The sequence below is a fragment of the Furipterus horrens genome, unplaced genomic scaffold (assembly GCF_987537825.1).
Source record: "Furipterus horrens unplaced genomic scaffold, mFurHor1.1.pri manual_scaffold_17, whole genome shotgun sequence".
NCBI lineage: Eukaryota > Metazoa > Chordata > Mammalia > Chiroptera > Furipteridae > Furipterus > Furipterus horrens.
The window spans coordinates 95,033,711-95,058,262 of record NW_028327187.1 but is presented as its reverse complement, the minus strand read 5'-3'; the positions used below and the strand labels follow the sequence as shown (position 1 = coordinate 95,058,262).

Here is a 24,552-nt window from a genome sequence, read left to right as displayed (position 1 = left end):
ATACTTTAATATGTAGTAATACATGATCCTCTTACCTCTGTCCACCATCATGTTTTTCTAAAATTAGATGCTTGATTCACTTGCTGTGTTTCTAGGGTTGCATTATAATAATAAAAAAAATTTAAAATATAACAGAGAAAAAGTTAAAGAAAATATATTGCACAGAAAAATATTAAATAATTAGTATTATTTACTATTAAAATATTTAAAGAATCATAATATTTACAGTTGCATCAAACATAACAGGGAACTCATAACAATGAAAGTATACAATAGATTTAGTATGATGAATGTGACATTTCAAAGTTCATAATAAATATTAGTTTATTCAGTAAATAGAGCTAGGTCAATTAACTGACATTTTTAAAATTAAGGTAAAGTTAACTCAGTACTCCAAACCATATACCAAAAATAAATTCTAAATGTATGAAAAATTATTAAGTATAAAAACAAATACTATAAAATAACTTGAGTAAAGAATAATATAATCTTTATCTGAGTTTGGTATGATGATTGATTTTTAAAAATTCTAATGAGAACAGAATCTACTAACAGAAATCATTTTTTAAACAAGTAATTATTAAGCGCCAATTTATATGCTTGGCACTGTTTTAGGGATTAGAGGTGCAGCAGAGAACAAAAGGGCCCAAATCCCTACTATTATGTCGGTTACATTCTAATAGAAAGAAGGAAATTGGCTGCTTGGGCCTTAGCAATAAGCCTAGTCTTTCTAACCACTATGCTGTGCACCTGAAACTAATACAAGATAATATTGAATGTAAACTGTAATTGAAAAAATAAAATTAAAAAAAGTAATGAGCCTTGTTTTTGAGTTGCAGATGGGAATTTTTTTTTTAATCACTCACAACATCTTCACAAGTTGATTGATTAAAGCACTTTTTTTCTCCGTGGTTAGAACCCTTAGTTGCTCACTGAACTGAAAAAATAGTTTAACAAATAGAATCATAAACATCTATACACATATGCACATAATTTAGCATTTTAAAAACATAGAACAAGTACATAAGTAAATATACATTAATTCACCAACCATTTTATCAGCATTTGCATTCCAGTGATCTCCTATTCACTTTTCTTCTGTTTCTGTCTCCATCATCAGGACAAAACTGTCACCATTTCTAATGGTCTGAGAAGTACCAGTGCTTATGATATCACTGTAAACAAGAAATTAAGGAATAAGGCAGACAGCCAACCATCATATTCAATAATGCCCAGAGTTATTGTATAGACAATTCCTTTTTGGAAAGTTCTAATATTTTTAATGTGCTTTCTAAAATTTCATAATTTTGGCTGTAGCATTATAGTGACCTTCAAATGGTACTAGACATTAAGCATCCCATGTGAATTTTTCTAATATTTTGCTTTCTTTCAAAATGCTTAAAAAACATTCACAAATATTATTCAGTTCTTTGAAAGCAGAGAGACTCAAGATTACTTCCTAAAATAGTAATGAATGTTCATCTTTGTGGAAGGAAATGGTGTCTAGAATAGGGCTAAATGAAGAATAGATTCAATTATCTATTAAGTACCATTATGTGATGCTGTTTCCTCAAAACATTAATTCATCTTTAAGTCAGATCTGTGCAATTCTTACAAACTATTTTCTGATATCCAGAGAGATGTCTTACTTCCTCTTTCATCTACTGTGGTGGTTTTTCAAATCTGGATGCCCACTAGAATCACCTGGAGAATTTTTAAAAAAATATCTGGTGCCCCACTCCAGACCAATTGAAATGCAATCTCTGGGGCATTGCGCGTACACACTCAGCTTTTAAAAGCTCTTTAGGTGATTCTGTTGCACAGGACGAAGGTAAAAAACTCTAACGTGTGAATATAGAAATAGAGAATAAGACTAAATAGTGCAGAACTATCAGGTAAGATAAATATTTGCCCACCACAAGAAATGTTTCCTAAAATATGTCTCATGTTTCAAAGAAGAAATTTATAAAATAGCATTATACTTTCTGAGGCTTTTTCGGTTTTGTTTTGATTTTACAGAGCATTTATATAGTCATTTGATAGGACAGGTGAGGTAATTATTACTCTTATTTCCTCTTCTTTTTCTGCCTCAGTGTCGTCATTTTGTTAGGTTTTTTATGGCTCCATTGTCAGTACTTAGAACACTCATATTCTAGTCTGTCAGTGCTCACCGATGTGTCATTTTGCCTGGATTCTCTGTTTTTAATTATTTTTATTTAGTTATTAAATAGCTGGATTTCATAATTATTTTGTTTGTCTAATTATCATTTCAAGGGACTCTAGCCTCTGAGCTCTCTTTGTAACTATCTTCAGTTTATTTGTGTGTGAATGGCATTTTGACTGAGAATCAAATTTGGGCATCACCCTTTATTTTTCTCTGACTCTGTGGACAGTACTCTGTCATGTTGTGCCTGTAAAATAGCTTTGAAAAACTGAGATTGGTCTGATAACACCTCCCCTGGAAGTAAGTTATCTTGTTTGGCTTTAGACTTTTTTATAATCTCAAAGTGGGTGAGGTGTTTGAGTGTGAAGCCTGGTCTGATACATTTCTAATACATGTCCTTGGTAAATTTGGCATATAAGGTAATTTTTTGTCCTCTGTTTGAAGCCTAAGCTATTGAGTGAAATTGAGACATGAAGACATGAGGCTTTTTCTAACCTTGAATCAACATAGAAAATCATGCATTATGCCTGATCCTTTTCATACTTACTCCTAAACAGAACACATTCACTATTTCATCATTAACTTTGATATTTACTATAGAATTATTTTTTATTTTATCTTCATTATATTCTGAAATTTAAATTCTCTCTGTAGTTTTCTAGGAATTTTTATGGATACTATTGAATTTATGTATTTAATATGGTAAGTTAAATTAATTTTTTAATGCAAACTAACTTTGTAGTCTTGGCACAAATTCACTTGTGCCACAGTAGCAAGATATTTTAAGAAATACCTTGCTAAAATTAGTTTACTAAATTTTAATTTTTTGCTTCTGTTTACATGAGTGATACTTTATAACTATTTTCTGTACTTTTTAGTTGTTTTGTTTTAATTTTATGCAAACCTCAGCAAGTACTTGGGGAACATTCTCTTTTTTGTAGACTTTGAAGGAGTTTCTATGAGTGAATAAAATGATTTTGTTTTATGTTTAACAGCCATATCTCAAATTTATAATGCTATTTAAGACCACCATTTTTATTAATGTCTTTATATTTATGACTATTTGAAGTGAAATAACATAAAACAGATAAAAAATATAATTCCCAAATTAAAATTTAAAAAAATCTCTGAAGCAGTACTTGAATTTCCTGATTCCTAACAAATGAGGACTGGATTAGACTGCTGGTTGTCTTTCTGAAAAACAACCCTAGATCAATCCTTTTCAGACAGTAATGTGAATTGAAATCACTTGGAGATTTTGTTAAACTGTTTTTATGTTTCACTAGGTGTTGATTTGGGCCTGAAATTCTTGGTTCTCAACAAGCTTCCAGTTGAAGGTGCTGCTGATTCATATAGCACACTGTGGGTAGCAAAATCTTAGAAGGGGCATATAGAATAGCCTAGATCAAAGGAGCTTACATTAAAACAGAAAAGATCCTTGACATACCTAAGGCTGTGGTATGAATGGCAGGATACAGGCCTGGAATCAGAGGTTAGAGAAGAGCTTTGAAGTTTGGTTCATGCCTCTTCCGATCATTGTTCTGGAGCACTGTTGCCATCCTGTTCACGCTGAGAGCCATGTTTGAGCAGCAATAGCCCGTGCCACCTAGTGTTTGATAAGTAGTATCAGAGGAGTTCCAAAACTGTGATGCGTGGAACAAAAATTTGTGGGTGCCACTGATTCCTCTCAGGGATGTAGAAGACTGGAAAGAGGTTTTTGTTTTTTTTTTTGTCTGTTTCTTTGTTTGTTTTCTTGGCTGTTTTACAACAGCAGAAGCCATATCAACAGTAAATTCTCTGTGATTTAAAGCTCTCCTAGGAGTGTGAAGCTGTAGGCCAACAAAGTGGCCCAAAGTCTAATAAGGAGTAGGTGCTTATAGGAAGAAATGGGATGATAACAACTGTCTACTTGTGGTTGAAACAACTAGACAGTGAAGAGAAGTGTTGAGTTAGGGTGTTTAATAAATTGGTAGAGGCCAAGTGTACACCAGTAAGAGAGCATGAAGCCCTGGGGGGGGTCATTGTTATTGGGGGAGACTGTGTTCTCTTGCAGGTTTTTTACTCCACAAACCTCATTGGTTGCTCACAGAAGTGACTGGAGTATCTGGAGATTATGCCTCCTATAATGCAGACCCGGGGAAGGAGCAAGCATTTGGTGCAGACTCCTATATTTCCTATAAAACAAATACTTTAATCTATGGGGAGAAGGACAACACATACTGTCATCCTTAGGACCATGGTGAAAACTCATTGCAGCTGCGAAAAGAAACAGAAACACACACAGACACACTTATACCACCTCTACCTCTGGGAAAGGGGCTGGGATTTGCCATGACAGTTAAGTAGAAAACCCCAAGCAATCCACAAAAATGCTCCTAGAACTAGTAGGTGAGTTTATCAAGGTTGTAGGATATATGATCAATATACAAAAGTAAATTCTATTTCTATATAATGACAGTAAACAATTAAAATTAAAAATTAATATATGCATATAATTTAACGTATAAAATGCTTAAGTATAAAGCTAACAAAATATGTGCAGGATATATGTGCTGAACATTACAAAACACTGATGAAACACATCAAGGGGAAGTAAATAAATAGAGAAATATCTCATACACATAGAGTTGAATACTATTGTTGAGATTTCAAAATGATATTACTCCAATGACTATCCCACCACACTTTTTTTGGTAAATATCGATATGTTGACCTAAAATGCACATGGGCATTTTGGGGCTGGAGGGTGATGAAACTTTTCTATGGGATTGTGGTGGTAAATACATGACAATATATATCTCAAAATCCTAGAAGCTACACTCCAAAGAGTGAATGAATGTTAGTATATGCGTTTTTAAAACATCAAAGACATGGACGTAATCCAGGATGGAATACAGACTGTGACAAATGAATGCGACAAATGACAAATGTAACTGCATTACAAATGTTTGACCACTCACTGAATGTAATGAAAAAGAAAGGAGCTGACTTAATTATCATTTGAAAACAATATCATGACTGCATAACAGAACTAAAGACAAAAACACAAACTGTACCTACACATTACTTTCTTGCAGGGGTATGGGTGTGCAATTCTGAAAGTACTTTCTGTGTTTACTAGTATTCAACAAATAAGTAAATATATTGTGCATAGGGAGAACTAGGTTTTTAACTGTTGAAGAAGCTAGAAATGAGGAAATGAGTAAAGTCATAACAGATCCTGTGACACTGGATTGCAGTTGGTGGAGTTAGTTGATAGTAACAGCTTAACACTTAGTTTTTGCTATATTGTTATCTGTTCATTAGCTTCTAGTTAGGGAGATTTTTCATTAGTTGTTTCTCTTTATAGGTGTGACCATAGTTGTTAAACTCCTTCCAGGGAATTTCTATCCTTTCTCTAATGTTGGTACAAGATGAGGATGGATACTTATAGGACATGGTCTATATCTCCTGCTATCTGACTGATTCATCATCAACTTAAAAGACTAGAAAATTGCCTTTTTCAGATGAAACTTAGAATTGCTTCTAGTTCATAGAAAAAAGACTATTGGCTACAAAATTGAGACCCTTTGCTTTTCTTAGAATACATGAGTGGTAAATATACATTAATAGAAGCACATTTAGGTTATAATTATATAGCCAATTAGAAATGTGCACTTTAAAATTATTACTTTGATGCACCACATTTTATATCATATAGAATTATTTAGAGGTTTGTATCAGGAAAAAATACTTTGAAAAATATAGTGCAGAATGTTGTTTGTTACTTATTAGTTGAAATTTCCTAATGATCTTTGTTTGCTAAGCTGATTTTGCAATAATATGCTGTAGAAATCTAATAGAAACATTCAGTGTTATAGCATCTCAGGTGAAAGAGTACTGGGCATTGTTTCTATGAATTATCAGCACATCTGTGGTTTCAGAGAAAACTGAGTCTCCCAGATCAGATATAAAGCAGTCCTAGTTTGTAGAATTAATGTACATGTCACGAACATATCTTGTCATGATTTGTTCTTTACAGAAAATGAGAATTAAGGGATTTGAGGGAATTATGAAGATCACCAAATTTTTTCCCTTGTTTTCAGACAAGAAATCATCTCAATCCAGTAATAATCTAGGTCCTTTTGGAAACACTTTCAAAAAGGAAATGTTGTGTCCAATGTAGCTGTAATTTCCAACGTCTAAAGTACCCCCTCTCTCCCTAATGTAGGACAGTCTTTCAGATACAGTATTCCCTCACTTATCACGGGTATTACGTTCTAGACACCCCCACGATAGGTGAAAATCTGCGAAATAGGAACCTTACATTTATTTTAGTATTTATATATATTTTAAGGCTTTATAAACCCTTTCCATACACTTATAAACCGTTCCTAGTCCATTATTAACCTTTCCCACTCCCTTATTAACCTTTTCCACTCTTTTATAAACACTGCTTACATTCTTTTTTTTTTTTTTTTTTTCAGATTTAATGTGTTTTATTGATTAAAATATTACATTTGTGCCAATTTCCCTTCCCTCTGCTCCCCTCCACCCGGTGGCCCCCCTCCCTCCAGTTGTCCCCCCCTTTTAGATTATGTCCATTAGTTGTGCATACAGTTCCTCCCAACCTCTCTCCGTCTATTCCATTCCCTCCTACCTTGATCCCCAATTCCTATATCATCTCCCTCCCTTTCCCCATTCCCCCTCCCTGTTGACCTCCCCCCAATATGCTTCCCGTACCCACAGTTCCTTTTCCACTCTCGTTGCCTATTTAGTTTGCCTTTGTTTCATCTCCCTAGCTTCTGTTTTTTTAAACCAGTCCCTTTAACATCTCATATAACAGTGGTTTGGATCTAATGAACTCTTTCAGTTTTATTTTGTCCTGGAAACACTTTCTCTGTCCTTCTATTCTGAATGACAATTTCGCTGGATAGAGTATTCGTGGTTGTAGGTTTTGGATTTTCATTACTTTGAATATTTCTTGCCAGTTTCTTCTTGCCTGTAGGGTTTCCCTTGAGAAGTCAGCTGATAGTCTAATTGGGACCCCTTTGTACATAATTCTTTTCCTCTCTCTTGCTGCTTTTAAGATTCTCTCTTTATCTTTAATTTTTGACATTTTGATTATAATGTGTCTTGGAGTGGTTCTCCCTGGGTCCAGTCTCTTGGGAACTCTCCTTGCTTCCTGGACCTGCAAGTCTATTCCCTTCCCCAAGTCTGGGAAGTTCTCCTTTATTATATTTTCACTCAGTTTTTCAAGTTCTAGTTCATCTTCCTCACTCTCTGGCAAACCAATGATTCTTATGTTGGGCCTTTTATAGCTGTCCCAGAGGTTTCTGATCCTCTCATTGTTGCTTCCCATTTCCTCTCGCTGCATTGGTTGACTGCTTGTTCCTTCTCCATATTCCAGTTTGTTGAAATGAACTCTGGATTTTTTCTCACCTTCTATCTCGTATGCGGTTTTGTTCCTTTCGTTATGAAATTTTTTCGCTTCTTTCTTATCTTTTTCCCGCTCTTTTGTGAATTCTGTAAGCCACCTGATAACAATGGCCCAGAACTGAGCCTCTGACAGGTTTCTTATCTGTTCATCTGTCAGGTTCTCTATCTGCTGTCTGGTGAGTTGTGTCACCGGGATTTCTATAGTTGTCTGCCTCATTTTGACAGATGCGTTTTGTTTTCTTGGGCCGGCTGTCCGGGGCAGTGCCTGTGTACTCGTAATGACCCAGCGACCGGCGCCGTTTGGCGTCACACGGCGCCTGCCTGTCCGCGACCTATTTCGCTGCCCTGTGGTGCTTTCTTTGGGGGCGGGGGTCCAAGATGGATTCACACAGTTATTCAGCTAGGAGACCGGGATCCGTCCTCCCGCCCCCCTGGGCCTCACTGTTCAAGGCAATGCGGCGGCCGCTCTCCCCAGCGCCGGAGTCGCGCACCGCCAGGGGCTTGCACAGCTGGGATTCCTCGCTGCCCCGCCGCTGTCCAGGTGCAACCGCAAACAGCACTGCCCTCTTTAACTCTTACCTGCCCAAATGGCACCGCTGGTTTATAACTTCATATGTTGGACTTCCGTGTAGTTTTATTTTCTGGAATTTCTAGTTATCCTTTGTTTTGAAGTAGATGTATTCCTCTCTAGTTGTAGAGGGAGACCTAGCGTGTCCGTCTAAGCCTCCATCTTGGCCGGAAGTCTGCTTACATTCTTAAACATATTCTACACTCTTAAACCTACGTAACTTTAACAACATATGTATACAGTACTGCAAGATCCCACAATATAGCGAAAAACCCTTGATAAATAATTAAATATAATATTTTGAAAAATCCCGCGATACAGTGAGGCCACGATAACTGAACTGCGATATGGAGAGGGACTACTGTATTTATGCAGTGTCCTGATACTTTGTCTTTTGTTCTGGTTTCAGTGTAGTGGTCATTTTTGTAACTGAGAAGTGCTTTGATTGCTCCTCAATCTTATGTTATCTTTCATAGGTCAGTTATGGCTTTGTTTAAGCCACAAATCTCCAACCCCGTCCACATACCCTACTTGAGGAGGAATTTCTGCAACAAATAGGGAACCTGTCACTAAAACTTTAGAGTTACAAGTAACTCCATGTCATGCTGATGATCATGATCAAACACTTGAACTCCAAGGTCCTCTACAGAATGAGTAATTTTGAAATCCCAGATTCTTCTCCCATTGCTACATGATAGTATATTCTTCAAAGTGACTCAAGTGTAAATAAAGGAGACAGCTTTTGTAGTAGCTTATAAAACCTTATAGATTTACTTCCTGGTATTAAGCTTCTGAGGTTTAAGTTTTGTTTTTATTTCCAAAATATATGATTTTTCTTTTCTAAGCAAAGGCAAATGTTTCTTTGAATATTGCTCAAATTTCTGTCAGATATCTTTTTAGAGAAGTAAAGCTATTATTATATTTGCTCTTTCCTTTTTGGAACAGGTGTTATTCCTGTTGAAAGATGGATAGTAAATTTTGACAAAGACCTTGTAGATGGCCTTGTTTTTGCCACAGTGTTGGGAGCCTATTGCCCATTTCTGGTAAGAGTTATTTTTATGCATAATGGTCCTCTGTTATTTAAAATAACTTAGTAATTAAAATTTGAAGTATTTTCTGATGACTGATTCTTGTAAATGTTTTGATTTTAGTAACATCAGAATCTGTATGGCCAGCATTCCCTTTTTGTTTATTCTCATGTTTGAGTGCAGCCGTCTACTATAGTAAAATGTAATATTTAAACAATTCTATGCTGAATTACAGAGAACAGTTAAAAAGCAGTCATTTTTATTCTATTACAGAAAAGTTGGATTGTTGTCTTTTTCAGATTGAGCCTCATTTTGTGAATATGTACACACAACCAAGAAGTCCTGAGCAATATTTTCACAATTGCCTTATTATTGTGAGTAGTCTTCGTGAAATTGACCTTAGCATGGACATACAGGTGAGCACCTTTATATTATACATTATATAAATATTTTATGAGGATCTTTTTTTCTTATTTCCCAGCTTTATTACGTATGATTGGCAAATGAAAATAATAAATATTTAGTTTGGATGATGTGATCTTTTTTTACATGTATAACATCATGAAGTTAAATATATATATATATATATATATATATATATATATAAAATATGAAATAATTACCACAATCAAGTTAATTAAAACATCCATCACCCCACATAGTCACTGTTTTTTGAGTGTGTGGTGAGAGCACTTAAGCATTACTCTCTTCACAAATTTCAAGTATGCGATCCACTCTTAATAACTATAATGACCATACTTTACATTACATTCCCAGAACTTATTCATCTTATAACTGAAAGTTTCTATCCTCTGATGAACATCTTGCCATTTCCCCCATCCCCACCCCCTGGCAAATACCATTTCTACCCTCTGGTTCTGTGAGTTTGACTTGTTAGGTTACACATATAATTGATATCATACAATACTTGTCTTTCTGTGTCTGGCTTATTTCACTTAGCATTATACCTTCCAGATTCATCCATGTTGTCACAATGGCAGAATTTTCTTTCTTTATGACTAAGTAATATTCCATTATAAGTATGGCCCACATTTTCTTTATCCATTCATCAGACACTTAGCTCTTTCCATATCTTGACTATTGTGAATCTGCAATTGAACATGGGAATGCAGTTAAGTCCATAATACATACTGATTTCATATCCTTTGAATATATACCTAAAAGTGGGATTACTGAACTGTATGGTAGTTCTGTTTTTAATTTTTTGTGGAACCTCCATACTCTTTTCCATAGTGGCTGTACCATCCCTACCCACAAGTGCACAAGGTTGCCCTTTTTCTCCACATCCTTTCCAACACTTGATATTTCTTGTCTTTTTGATAATAGCCATTCTCACAGGTATGAGCTGATATCTCACTGTGGTTTTGATTTATATTCCCTCATGATTAGTGATGTTGAGCACCTTTTTGGATACCTGTTGGCCATTAGTATATCTTCTTTGGAGAAATGTTAATTGACTCCTTAATAATATCCCTTTCCTCACAAATTTTAAATCTAAAATAAAAGACTTTTCATAAGATATTGATAAAATGTAAAAATTGAAATATGTCTCCATAGGATTCTACTGGATATTTTTTTGATGTGTATAATTGTGTACATTCAACTATACATAAGAAAGCTTTAGTGATGGGTCCAGTTTTCTTAAACCACAGTAATGAATGCTTTATTAACCTTACTGAACTCAAAGCATCAATTAAAGGAACAGAGTGGTTTGAATATAAGTATTCTACTATTGTCTTCTAATTTAGTAGCAGAAAGGAAAATATTTCATTTTGGTTTCAAAATAAGTATTCATGTAGAGATCACAATGGCAATATATATTTTTATTATATTTGGACCTCCAAGTTATAATTCCATCTAGCTTTTCACATTAAGTCCTCAGTAGTAACTATCAAAAATTTACTGTATGCTTAACATCTTTGAGCCCTTTGTTTGTTACTTTAGAGAAATGAAATAGTATAATAACTCATTGAATTATCAAGATATATGCATGTTATGCATTCATTGGTTGCTTTTTATATGTGCCCTGATACACTAACGTTGTGGATTCGATTCCCAGTTAGGACACATATAAAAAACAACCAGTGAATGCATAAGTAAGTGGAACAACAAATCGATGTTCCTCTCTCTCTCTTCCCCTCTGTCTCTATAAAATCAATTAAAAAACAAAATATAATTCATCGTTATGATTCCCTCTTTTGCTTTTTTATTTCCTCAGATATATTGACTCAAAATGTTTAATTGTATAGCTAAAAATATTTTAAAATTAATCTACTAAAAAATGCAGATGTCCAAGATTTGATAAATGGTGAATGGGGAAATTGACAATTAACTTAGCAGATAATTACCAGTCTTTTACCAGCAAGCTCCAATCCGCTAACTTTTAATCAGCCTGGAATTACCAACCACATTAAATGACAGAGTTTAAAAGTATCACCCTTAAATTAACTTAGCCATAATGAATTAGTGCCGATGCCTAGTACTGGTCCACAATTGAATCCTGTGAAATTCCGTACTGGATTTATTTATTACTGTTACATTTCCTATTTTTTATGTCTTTTGCAACTGTTGAATCAGCTAGATAAGTTTCTAAGCCAATGTCATGTCCTGTTGTGGAATCTTGTAAGCTGGAGTATACAATTATTACATAGTCTCCCTTTCATGACATGCTTTTTATTTAAAGCAAAAATATTCTGAGAATTGTTTGGACTCAGCATAGAATGTATTTTCATTTCCATATGCAGATGGATGTAAAATAGATATAATTAACATTTATAGAGGTTATACTATATATGATTCACTGAGTAATGAGGAGAACTAATGGTGAATATAGATAATCTAACTTTTCTCTTAATATTTTGTTTGTTTTTTTTATTAATTAATTTATTTTTTAACAAGGTTACTTCTATTATTATTTTTATTTTATTTATCCATTTTGGAGAGAGGGGAAAGAAGAGAGAGAGGGGAAAGGAGAATGTGTTGTTGCCTCTCACATGCCCCCAACTGGGGACCTGGCATGCAACCTAGTCATGTGCCCTGACTGGGAAGTGAACCAGCGACACTTGGTTCACAGGCTGACACTCAATCCATTGAGCCACACCAGCCAGGGCTTTGTTTGTTTGTTTCAATCAGTTAGGATGTTTCAACCTTAAAGTAACATAATTAATGAGTAAAAGTGGTTTAAAAATAAAGAAATTCAATATTTTGCATAAGATAAAGTCAGACAGAAGAATATCATAAGGGTAGTTGTTCAGTTTTTGAACAACGTTTTCAGAGATTCATTTTGTCTCAACCCTTCTCAACTTATTAGCTTATATGTGCACTTATTCCTACTAAAATTCCCACATAGTACCATCACACAGCTCTGCTTGGGGCTGGTAGAGTAGCACCCTTTTATTGTGCTTTTTCCTTAAGTTAAACCTTTCTCAGTGGTCCCACAGCATAGTTTCCATTGCATATCATTGAACAGAATTGCATTCCATTCTTACAGCTGAAGCAGTGTTTGATAAAGTTAATGGGACTCTCACAGAAATTGGGTTTCTTAGTAAAGAAGAAAGGAGAAAATTGCTGTTTGGAAGGCAGTCAGCAGTGTTCTCTGTGGGGTTACAGTCTGTCAGTGGATACTACTAGTTATGGTTGATGTCTGGTTTGAAAGCTGGGGATGATATCTTGAAGTCACAGCAAATGAAATAAATCCACCAGGAAGCTCAGTACCATCTCACCTCTTCTTGTTACTGATGAGGAAACTGAGGCCTAATAAAACTCATTGATTTAGTTAAGATCATGGCACTGTATAGTTGTAGGACTAAATTTTAGTTTAGCAGATTTCTAGTCCACCATCCTTCTTTATTATGATGTTTTGTTTGTTTAATTCCTTATCGTTTGTTAGTCGAGTAGGAAATACTGTCATCAGGGTAAAAATAGATCAATATGATCAAAGTTCTTCTTAGTTAGACCTTTATAGAGAAAATAATGATTATGTCTTTGAAAGATAGTTCACATGAAAAATATTGTTTTAAGAAAACCTAACTTTACATTTGGCCTTTGAAACCTAGAAATGCCTAAAGTGTAGCTGTGAAACTTATACTAAAATGTAAAGTGTAATTTATTTTCATTGAAATTTATCATGAAGAAAGGTAAGAATACTCTTTTCTCTGGTTTTCCAGTATAATAGCTTAATTATCAAATCTATTTTTCCACTAAGATAAGTATATTTTTTCATTTCCAAGTTTTCAAATATGAGCTTTTGGAATAATGTTTATATTTCTATCTGTATTTTTTATATTGTTGTCACTAAAACAATGTTCAGAAGACTTTTGTTGACCTCAGACTTGAGCCCAGAGTGTGCTGCCACTGGTGTTCTCCTTCCCCAGCAAACACATTCCTGCCCCCCCCCATCACCCCCCCAGACAGCCTATCACACAGGGCCCAGCAGGGCCATGCTCTTTACTTTGTGGACATTAAACTCTCTATTTAATTTTTTAGTTTATTCTTATTTTAAATAACTTTCCCACATCTATTGACTACCATTGTCTTTATTGAAGAAATGTGGAACCACAGATTACTGAGTAGAAACCTTGGGATTTTGCTATCTTTCTGTTTTTCTCAAATCATACTCCCTTGCAACTTTCTACCTTTATTTTTTTTACTAACAGCTCCCTCTGCAGTAAACCTTACTGCTTATTGACAAAACAAGAAAGAATAAACTCTTTTCTATTTCCAAAATAGGTAAATAATATTTTTGGAAATGTGAATTAGCAGATAGTCAGATGGCCTGTAAATTAGTCTCTGGTAACTGCTGCCAAATTTTAGAGTCAAGTGCCTTAGTTCTACATAGAGTGAGTAGTCCTCCCCTTATCCACCAGATATATGTTCTAAGACCCCCCAGTGGATGCCCGAGACCACAGAAGCCTGAACACTCTATATACTATGTATATATACCATATACTATCTTTTTCCTATACATACACACTTACGATAAAGTTTAGTTTCTAGATTAGGCATAGTAAGAGATTAACAACAACAATAATAAAATAGAGCAATTATAATAATATACCATAATAAAAGTTACGTAAATATTGTCTCTCTCAGCTGACTAGCAGGGATTTCTTTTTCCTTCTTAACAATTACATGAATAGATTCATTCTTATGGTAGATCTAAGCAGCCTCAGCATACAATTTTTTTTTCCTTATAAATTTGAGAACTTTTACCTTTTCACTTAAAGATAGCACTTTACGGCTTCTGTTTGGCATATTCAACCTAACCAGCATCACTGCTCTTATGGTTTGGGGACAAGTACTAAGTGAAGTAAGGGTGACTTGAGCACAAGCACTGTGGTACTGCGGCAGTTGATATGGTATCTGAGACAACTGCTACGTGACTAAAGGGCGGGTGGCGCATACAGCTTGGAGTTACTGAACAACGGGATTATTCACATTCTAGACAGACTGAGTGCGATTTCATTACACTACTGAGAACAGCACACAATTTACAACTTATGCATGGTTTCTCGAATTTTCCAACTGCACTCGACCGTGGGTAACTGAAACTGTGGAAAGTGAAACAGTGGATAAGGGGGCCTATTATAGCACTTTATATTTCCTTAGCTCTAGCACTACTTGCATTTCTAGGCCAGGCCCAGGTCATTTCCAGTTGCTAACTTGAATGTATGTCATTAGGCATGCTATGATCTTCATTTTATGGAAGTGTAGTGAGCTCCTCGTACATTGAGAATGGCTGAGTTGCTTGTCTATCGGTGGTATTTTATATATCTTTGAATCCTTTCCTCAGACCAATCCCAATTCCTCTTTGTTATGAATAATAATCCCCCACTGCCTCCACCTTGTTCTAGAAGACCAGAGACACTACATAAACTGATAGAAAGAATTCTTCCTCCTTCTGCTCCTGACTCTACTTTTTAGTTTCAATGTGCATTCTGGCTATATTGATGGTCTCTGCTGTTATTCCTCTGTAGTCTGGATTTTACCTCAGATCTATTCCAAAAACAATCACTAATTTATCTTGTCTCTCACTCTAATTACATTTTCTGCCTTATTATAATTTGTCTGTTCCAGGAAAGGTACTTCCCCAACCACCTGCTACTTGATCTGCTTGAATTGTTGCTCTTGTGTTCTTTCTTGTTCAGAAATCATCCCTCACTCTGGCATCCATTCCCTCCACAATGTAGTTCTTGCATTGCTCAGTCTGTTCTTTCAGTGCCTATCCCTTCTCACCTTATGCATGATTCAAATTGTGCTTCTTCCTCCAAATGAACACTACTCCCTCTATTTTTGCTCAATAGTTATTTGTCTTTCTGATAGAATATACCCTATACCTCACACCAAATACAACCTATTTGATGTCCACACAGCCCTCAAGTTCGTCTCATGTGTTACCTCCTCCCTTGGGCTTTTGCTTGAAAATCTCTTGCCATCTTTTACCTAAGTATTTTGCTTACTTCTCAAGTTTTCTTTTACTGCATTCTATAATACTTTAATAACTCAGGGATGATGACTTAGTCACATTGGTCAGTATTTCTAGTGCATAGTATTTTTATGGCCTCTGACTAGGTTTTATGGGCTCTTTGAGGCTCTGAGGCCATTGTTATACTTAGAACACATCTAATTCATCTTTTTTTTAAATGTTTTTTATTGATTATATTGTTACAACAGTTCCAATTTTCTCCCCCTTGCTCCCCTCCACCCAGCACCCCCCTCCCCCAGCAATCCCCCCCAAGTCCATACCCCTGGTTTGTAAAAATTAACTATCCCCCCCCCTCTCAAATATTAGGACCCTTTGTAATCTTGTAAAGGACAATGGGCGAAGGTCTCAAGCTCCTCTAGCTGCTTCAAGCTGGACATGGTCGTCGTCCTACCTACCCTTGGGTCCAGAAAACCCTAATTAATTCATCTTTTAACAATTATGTCAAGCTCTTCTGATTAACAACAATATTTTCTTTATTGTGTCTGCATTTCAGTATCATTCCCAGTGAGTAACGTTTGAAAACGTTTTAAAGCATTTCAACAACTGATTACTGTGCTTTAGCTCTAGTTACATATTTTATCTGTATATCCTCTTATTTATATTTCTCCTCTTCAAAACAAGGCCCATGACATCTGTGACCCAAATCCAATACTGATGCTCATGCTTTGTGTCTACTTGTATGGAAGACTCCCTGCATGTATCCCCAAGGAATTGGTGACCTTACGTTGTGCTCTACATGACAGTGTGATGAGACAGGTAAGGATTATTTAGGGCCAAAGTATACAAAGTAAACATTTAAGAGGGGTTTTAGATATTCCCTTCCCAACCTCAAATTAAGAGAAGCATCGATATGATACAATAAGCCTCAGCAAATGCTGCTCCTTCTAAACCAAAAGTACAGTATTCCCTCACTTATCGTGGGTATTATGTTCCACACCCCCCTGCGAAGTAGGAACCTTACATTTATTCTACACTCTTAAACCTACGTAACTTTAACAACATACGTATGCAGTACCGCAAAATCCCACAATATAGTGAAAAATCCATGATAAATAATTAAATATAATATTTTAAAAATCCCGTGATACAGTGAACCGTGATATAGTGAGGGACTACCGTATAGCAGAGTAAAAGGGACAATTTTGCTTAACGATAATCACTACCAGCAAGAAAATGATGACTCTTTCATGCAATTGAGGCATAAGGGTTGGGGATGTGGAAGATGAAGATTATGCACTTTGAAGGGCTAGTCCTTTCAGGAAACTGGAAATCCATTTCATGTACAAGAAGACTGATGCCCTAAGTGAAAACTTGTGACCTGAATGTGCTTGGCTCTCCTTTAAGGAACAGTTTATACACCCACATGAATTTTGTTCAAATGAGGATATAGAGAAGGAAGTAATAATGTTCCTGACATGGGCCACCTAATTCCCACCAAATGATATTATATATGGCTGGAGGTACTAAATGTGTAGTAGTGGATTCTTTCATTTCCAGAAAAAAATTGAAAATGGAATTTCAAGTCCTATGACAATAACAAGTGTTCTCTTTGAGAAACTATCTTATCAGGAATAATTGACCTCAATTTCAAACAATTTGTTTCACATGAACACTTGTGAAATTTCTTTTGCCATGCAATTTTAAATTGCTTATATTTCTCTAAGATTGTTTTCATAAAATCTTTAACCAGATTTATAAGTGGTCTCCTCGCTTCTTTCTCAGGACACTGTGGGCTGATAAAATCTTATTTTGTGCAAGTTATTTTATTGCTTTTGGTCAGATCATGTTTATTTCTTTTCCTCAGGCTGTTTTATGTATTCCTCCCCATATTTGTGGCTGGGGGGTTAATTTTGTACTTCCAATGCAAAACTTGTCCATATTTGGTCTTCAAAATATATGTTCTGGTGATATTTGATTTGTAGTTGTAACCACTTTGAAAAAATAACTGTGTAGCCTCTGTGCCAATATAAGTGATGGTTGGTAAGATTCAGTTAAAAATCAGGGAAAAACTCAGGTTCTTGTCTCAAAGTGTAAAGGGATAAATTTAGGGAAAAGAAAGTCACTCCTTGTGATCTTTTTGTTAGCAAATATTGAGATACAATCCCTGTTATTTAATTTTATTCCTTTCCCATTTTTGTCAGCAAAAGAAATATCAAAATGTTTAGAGAATTTTTTTCAGTTGTGTTTACTATGCTAATTCTCTAACTGCAATGATATTCAAGGGCCTTGGGTACTAACTACCCTAGAGTTATAATTATATTGGAGAAGACTTCTGACTTCAAAATAAAATTTATGAACAGTTAGAAATGTTTTGCTTAGGCCTACAGGAGATAGTAGGAGTCTGAATTAGATTAAACATTGATTTATTACAGTTAAGTATTATTAACAATTCTTTAACTCTGACCACATGTTTATATTTCTTTATGACATTTAATTGTTATTTTTAAAAAGTATTTAATAACACAAGCTCATATTTAAACATAAATTTTGTGATGGTAAAAATCAAATACACATTAAAATGGAAATATAACTTCTTTCTAATTTAACTCTTTATTAGAAATATTGTTCATACCTTAAGATTAAAGGTGACATTGTATAGACACAACTTTTATTTTTCACAAATGCAAGCTACATCTTTTGAAGGAAACAATTAAAATTAAATATGAATGAAAAAATACATCAATTACAGCAAGCTTTGATATTAAATTTCACTTAAGAAAAGTCATTAATTTGGAAGTTGCTGAGAAACTTAGACATAGTTTGCCCCTGTGCATCAACACCAGAAATGGCAGTGGCTAAGTCATTCAATATCATTCTTATCAACCCTTTCAATCTTTCAGAGTAAAGAAAAATCTCAGGAAATAGCTACTACAATTTAAAACATATTTCTGGAGCTGTATGAGTGTCTCAAATAGAAATATAGAATCGTCGTCGGCAGCCATCCGTCTCGAGAGACGATGGTGTAGCTTCTTAAGAGTCTATCTGCACCGCCGAGAATGGCTGTGCAGTCCGACTCGGGAGTGACACGGTATCTGTCTCCTCCCGTGTTGAATCGACATCTTGCGATGACGCTGGAGTGTCCTCTCCAGTGAAGCTGAAGCTACAGAGCCTGGGCAGGGTGATATGGAGGGTCTGCTGTTGCCCATGCAGCAGACCCCCCCTCTCTTCGCAGCTGAAGGGTCCAAGGGAAAGACGGAGTCAATACAGCTTGGCTTCAGGTGCGCCGCAGGAGTTGCCGGTGTTGACTACAACGTCAAACCGCCTTAGGGACTCCGGCTCCGGATTTTCTGTCGGGGTTTACTCCCTTAGCCTTTCCCCTGAAGAGGTATGCCGCAAGGCAGCGGAGGTTTTTTGGAGTCAGAGTTTTCCTTCTCTGATGTACCCTGACTGGAAGATCGAACCAGCGACACTTAGCTCGCAGGCCGACGCTCAATCCACTGAGCCAAACCAGCCAGGGGCATCTGTTTTTTTTTTAGAATATTGTAACCATTAAATCATATGGTGATCAATGAAAAAATGTAGGGTGCAGTGATTTTCTGAGACAATTTTTTAAGCTCTTGAACCCTCCCCTTTTTGAAACAATCCCCCCTTTTTGAAACAAACTTCACACTGAACAGTTGTTAAAGACTGACCATCACCACAAAATGGGAATTGTGGCTCCAAAGTTGTCTTTCCTTCCCTTCACCAGCTTTTGTTTCTCCCCATGGACCACTCACCACCTCTACATAAAATCATAGAGTTACATGGAATACTCTGACTACAGATGAGCCCAGTGACTTTGTGTCATACATAGGACATGGCAATGAAAATGGATGTCTTCCTTAAGATCTTTGGACTGGTTATAGAAGTTACAGGACTATAAACCAATAACACTGCATCGTGAATTTATCATTATTTTAAACCTTTTCTTCCAGAAAATAGAAATTAGCTCTCTGGGACTTAAAATCACTTGGTCTATTAATTAATTCTTTAGGTGCTATAAGTAGGTAAGCAACATGAGATCCCCACATCTTTGGGCTAAGTGAATGTATGAACTCTGCAGCAACAATGTACTTGTCCTGGTAGTTACCAAAGTTTTCACTGAAATTTGAAAGTAGTTAACTTGTTATCTTTCAACAAATCTCTACCATATTCCTTACGATTCACTATAATCACACATAGTGCTAATTATTAACTCTTCAGTATCTGTGACTACAGTTCCCAGACTGCTTAAGCGCAGTTACCTCACCTTCACTGTAATGTGGCCAATTTTCCATTTGCCCCAGGTCTTCTCCCTCTTTTGGGTCAGTACTTTCCATGATAACCTAATGTCTTCCTAATGTGTATGTGTTTTCTGAATCCCCATTATATTGGACACAAGGGCTCATATACTTAAGTTTTCATGCAATCCTCTTTCTAAAAATGCAGTAACTCATTCTGCAGATCTCCACATCTCCACATCTCAGCATCAGGAGGGAAGGGGCAGCCAAACCCTAGCTACACAATTGCTTCTAGACAAAGCCACTGTTTCCAGCTTGGACCTCTGATTTTAAACCTACACTATTTATAACTTTCTACACTGAGCAGGCAGAGTATTCTTTTTGTAAATTGGACTGTGTAAGTTCTGTGTTTAAAATTCCCCAGAGATTTCCCTTTGCAATAAGAATACAATCCAGGTTGCTAACTTTGGACTTCAAATCTTTGTGTCATTTCCTTGCTTGAAAGCTCCTTCTCCCTGCCCACTTTTGCTAACCTATATATATGCTGTCTTCAAATACAAAGTCTGTTTTCCTCCAGTTAGTGCACATTAGGAACAGATATTTTCATGATGAAAATGTATAACTCTCTTTGATAAAAGTAAGAAATTTTAAGGTGTATATTTTTAAAAATTCATGATCTTGTTTTTACTCTCTTATTCTACAACATAGATTCTAGTGAAAAATTCAAGCTCTAAAACTATAGCATATAAAGTTATAATTATTGGAAGAGATGCTGCTGACTTCTCCCTTTACCGGACAAGAAATATTGTGACAATTCCTCCAAAGTAAGTGTTTTTCTTTAAATTTTTCTTCTTTGAATGTATCAGCCCTAGAGATTTAATGTGTGTTTTAATTATAAAAAAGCAATTTGTTTTTAGTAGATGTATATAAATGAAAAGACCATTACTCACACATAGATAAACTATTCATATGCTGCTGAGGTTCCTTATCAATTTTGTTAAAAATTTTTCTAACAACATAAATCAGCTATATTTTATGTATACATTTAACTTTAGTTTATTTTTCATGTACATTGGCTCTAGAGATTAAACAATAAATTCTTTATATAGTACAGTTCTTCTTCCTGCAGAAAATGGGAAGCAGTATGTGCTAAATTTATACATATATTTCTATGTATAGCATTATATTTTATATATAGTTGTTTCTGATTATAAAATTGCTATGTGCTTATTGTATAAACTTCAGAAACTATGAAAGTATAAAGACAAAAAGGAAGTGACTGATAATCATACCTGAAAGATACCCCAGTGTTCCCATTTTCTCTATCCCTAGTCATTGTTTATGTATACATAGACAGATAGATAATCTCATATATTATATAAAAGCACTTTCTTTTTTTGAGTATCTGTTTAATAGCATCATGTTCTTAATTTGAGGTTACAGTAGCTTCCTAAATGTCTCTGACTTTTATATTATCATCTATTACCTGTATTATTTTCATTTTCTTTGAGGTGAGTTGTTACATTTGTTTCTCTTGGTCCCCATGTTTCACGTTGAAGGATTTGCTCTAATGACTTGTGATACTTGTTTATCCACTCATAGGTAGTAAAATGGCAATAGAAAAATAAATTGTGAGTCAGTAAATGCACAGGTTTGCCAATCAGCAGATTTCACTTTAGGGTGAGAACATTCTGCTTTCATGCCCAATTGCCTGGCATTCTGTACTGGCTTTGGGAAGAGGAGGCCTGTCTGAACCCCATTGTGCCTTCTCTGAAACTAGGCATTTCTGGAAATGGCTTCTCCAGGAGTCTTACAGGGCAGCTTTGTTTCCTTTATTAGCCTCTATTCAGATGTCCCTCAATGGCTCCCTCTAACTAGCACTTTTTAAAGAAAAATTGCTTTATTATAATTTTAATGAGATAATTTGAGTTTCTGATGCCATCGTGCCCTAGCTCTTCTATCATGTCATTTAACAAATGCTAGGCTTTGATACTGACATGTACAGGCTCTGTGATCCAGCCTCATTTTTCCAATTTTATTTGGAAAATGTGTATCAGAATATTTACTCACAGTGTTGTCAGTAACAAATGTAGTTGTATAGGCAAAACACCTAGTACTGTAACTGGAACTTATAGGAAGCAATCAATGAGTATTTGCACCCCCACCCCAATTCAAAGTGCTGGTGATTTATAGATGAAAACATCAACACTATTTACTGTGTTTACAGTCTAGCAGAGTACCATATAAGCAAATATACAATGAGGATATAATTTGATAGTAGTTTTATTTCTGATGTATGTATAGAATCAGAGGACAATGGAAAAAAGAAGGCACTTAAGCGTTCTTGGGGAAACCACAGAAAAGTTCTCTAATGCTTAATTCTCCATGTATGTGGGAAACAATTATTCACTCTTCTGGATGCATTTTATTTTGTAGGCTTGAATAGTGTTACTAGGTGGTTCTTTAAGTATCTGTTTAGCTAGACTGAATAATTTTATAGTTTTTGGTTTTTATGAGTAAGATTCAGAAACTGTTTTGTTTTCTTAAACCAACAAACAAAACCACTTGTGGCTTTATCATGATCAGATATTATATAATTATCTATGTGTACCACATCCTGTCTTAGCTTCTGTCTGAATCACAATTAATAATAGCTCTTTCTGCCAGCTGTGGATTTAAATTCCCAGAGATATAATTTATATAGAAAGATTAAACAGCTACGCCAACATATAAACAAACATATTTATTTCTGCATCTAACTTCATGACTAAATTTAGCTATAGCCATACAATGACTCGTAAAAGTGATAGTTTAGTTTCAGAAAACCATTCTGTTTCTTTTTTCCCTCATTATTCTTTATTGAGCCATATGGGCCCTGACATTGATGTGTTGTATATTTATTCTTTATCTTTTCCAAAATCCAAGTTGAAGTAGCTTATGAGGTACATATAACATAAAGGAGATTATTTTTAAATGAGGAGAGAGGCAATAGAAACAAAAGAAAATAAAAGGTAAGAAAATTAGGATAAAATCTATAATTATGATATACATACCTACAGACCTAAGATATGACAAGAAGCTAACCACCCATTTGATTCTGAACTTTCTAACACATTCAGGAAGGAATACTGGTCATTTACATTCTTCAATATTACAAAATTTTTATAACAGGAGTGCCTATACTCAAGAGAAGCTCAAATTTTCATGGTTCTAAAACCAATCATTGACCTCATAAAAAGGATACTGTATTTTAAGATGTGTTTCATAGGTCCTGACCAGTGTGGCTCAGTTGGTTGGGTGTTTTCCTGCAAACATAAAGGTTGCTAGTTTGGTTCCCTGTCAAGGCACATGTCTGCGTTGTGGGTTCGATCCCCAGTCGGGGTGAATACAAGAGACAACTGATTGGTGTTTCTGTCTCACATAGATGTTCCTCTTGATCTCTTTCTCCCTCTCTTCCCCTTTCTCTAAAAATAAATAAATAAAATCTTTAAAAAATGTGTTTCATAGGACTTAAGTATAGATTCATAAATTCATGTACTAAGTGCATATTATTTGGAATATGGTCATTCTTGAACACCTTTTTCCATAACTTCCATGGAAATCCAATACATTACCTAGTGCTATTTATTTTTACCATATGTATCTTAAATTTATCATCTTTTCCTTTTATCTACATCTTACATTCTAATTTAATGTACCATCATCTTTAATCTGGACTGTTACAATGGACTCCTAAAAGGTTGCCCTTCAATCCATCCTCTATATCAGAATGGCAATAAGTTTTTAAAATGCAAATTTGACCATGTTACTCTTTAACTTAAAATATCCCTTTGGCTTCCCATCACAACTCTGACATAGACTGAACATCTCAACATGGTCCATGTGGCTTTCATGGCAGGCTCTTCACTATATCTTGCATCACTAATATATATATACCTTTCAGATTATAACACAGTCCCCATTATGTGCTCTCATACCACTTGATAGCACACGCAATTTGTAGTTTTCACATTTATTTTGTGATAACACATTGTCTGTCATGTTCTATAAAATGGATGAGCCAGGAGATCAGAATAGTGTTTTCTTTTTAAAAAATATTGATTCTAGACAGAGGGGAAGGGAGAGAGAAAGAGAAACATCAATGTGCCTGCACCAGACCAAGAAGTGAACCAGCAACCCAGGCATGTACCCTGTCAGGGAATTGAGCCAACTGAGCCACACCAGCCAGGGCAATAGTGTTTTTTTTTTCTTCTAATTCCTTTGTCCTAAAAATGTAAAACAGTCCTTGGTATATTATTAATTCTCTTTGGATATCAATTGAATGAATGGATAGGTTTATGTAATGATTTTCAAATGTCTGGAAAAATTCTGAATCACTCACAGGTACTGAACACAGAGTTTGAGCCTATTATACCCAGAAAAAGATCACAAGGACAAATACTCTTTGTTCTCAATCAAATTCAAGTCTGTGATCTCATAACAGCCAAGAAAATGTCATTTTTCACAAATTGAGATTAGCGATGACATATCTGGATAAAAATCGCTTCCACTCTTGCTCCGATGTGAGTTGTCATTTTCCCTAAAAAGCTATTTTGAGAATGTTTCTATTGATCTGAAAGCCCGCATTCATTTTATTCTGCTGCTCTCTAAACTTACCCATTCAACAGTAA

At 35.3% G+C, this 24,552-nt stretch overlaps 1 protein-coding gene across 1 annotated transcript in view; it reads left to right on the top strand.

The window, feature by feature from the left end:
* Positions 1-24,552, top strand: part of CFAP47 (cilia and flagella associated protein 47) — a 360,991-nt gene that overhangs the window by 164,613 nt on the left and 171,826 nt on the right. Inside the window, exons 33-36 of the mRNA XM_090264123.1 lie at positions 9,096-9,193; positions 9,478-9,594; positions 16,305-16,439; positions 20,591-20,706. Of these exons, the coding sequence (XP_090120249.1) occupies positions 9,096-9,193; positions 9,478-9,594; positions 16,305-16,439; positions 20,591-20,706 (466 nt within the window). The remainder of the gene's footprint in view (positions 1-9,095; positions 9,194-9,477; positions 9,595-16,304; positions 16,440-20,590; positions 20,707-24,552) is intronic.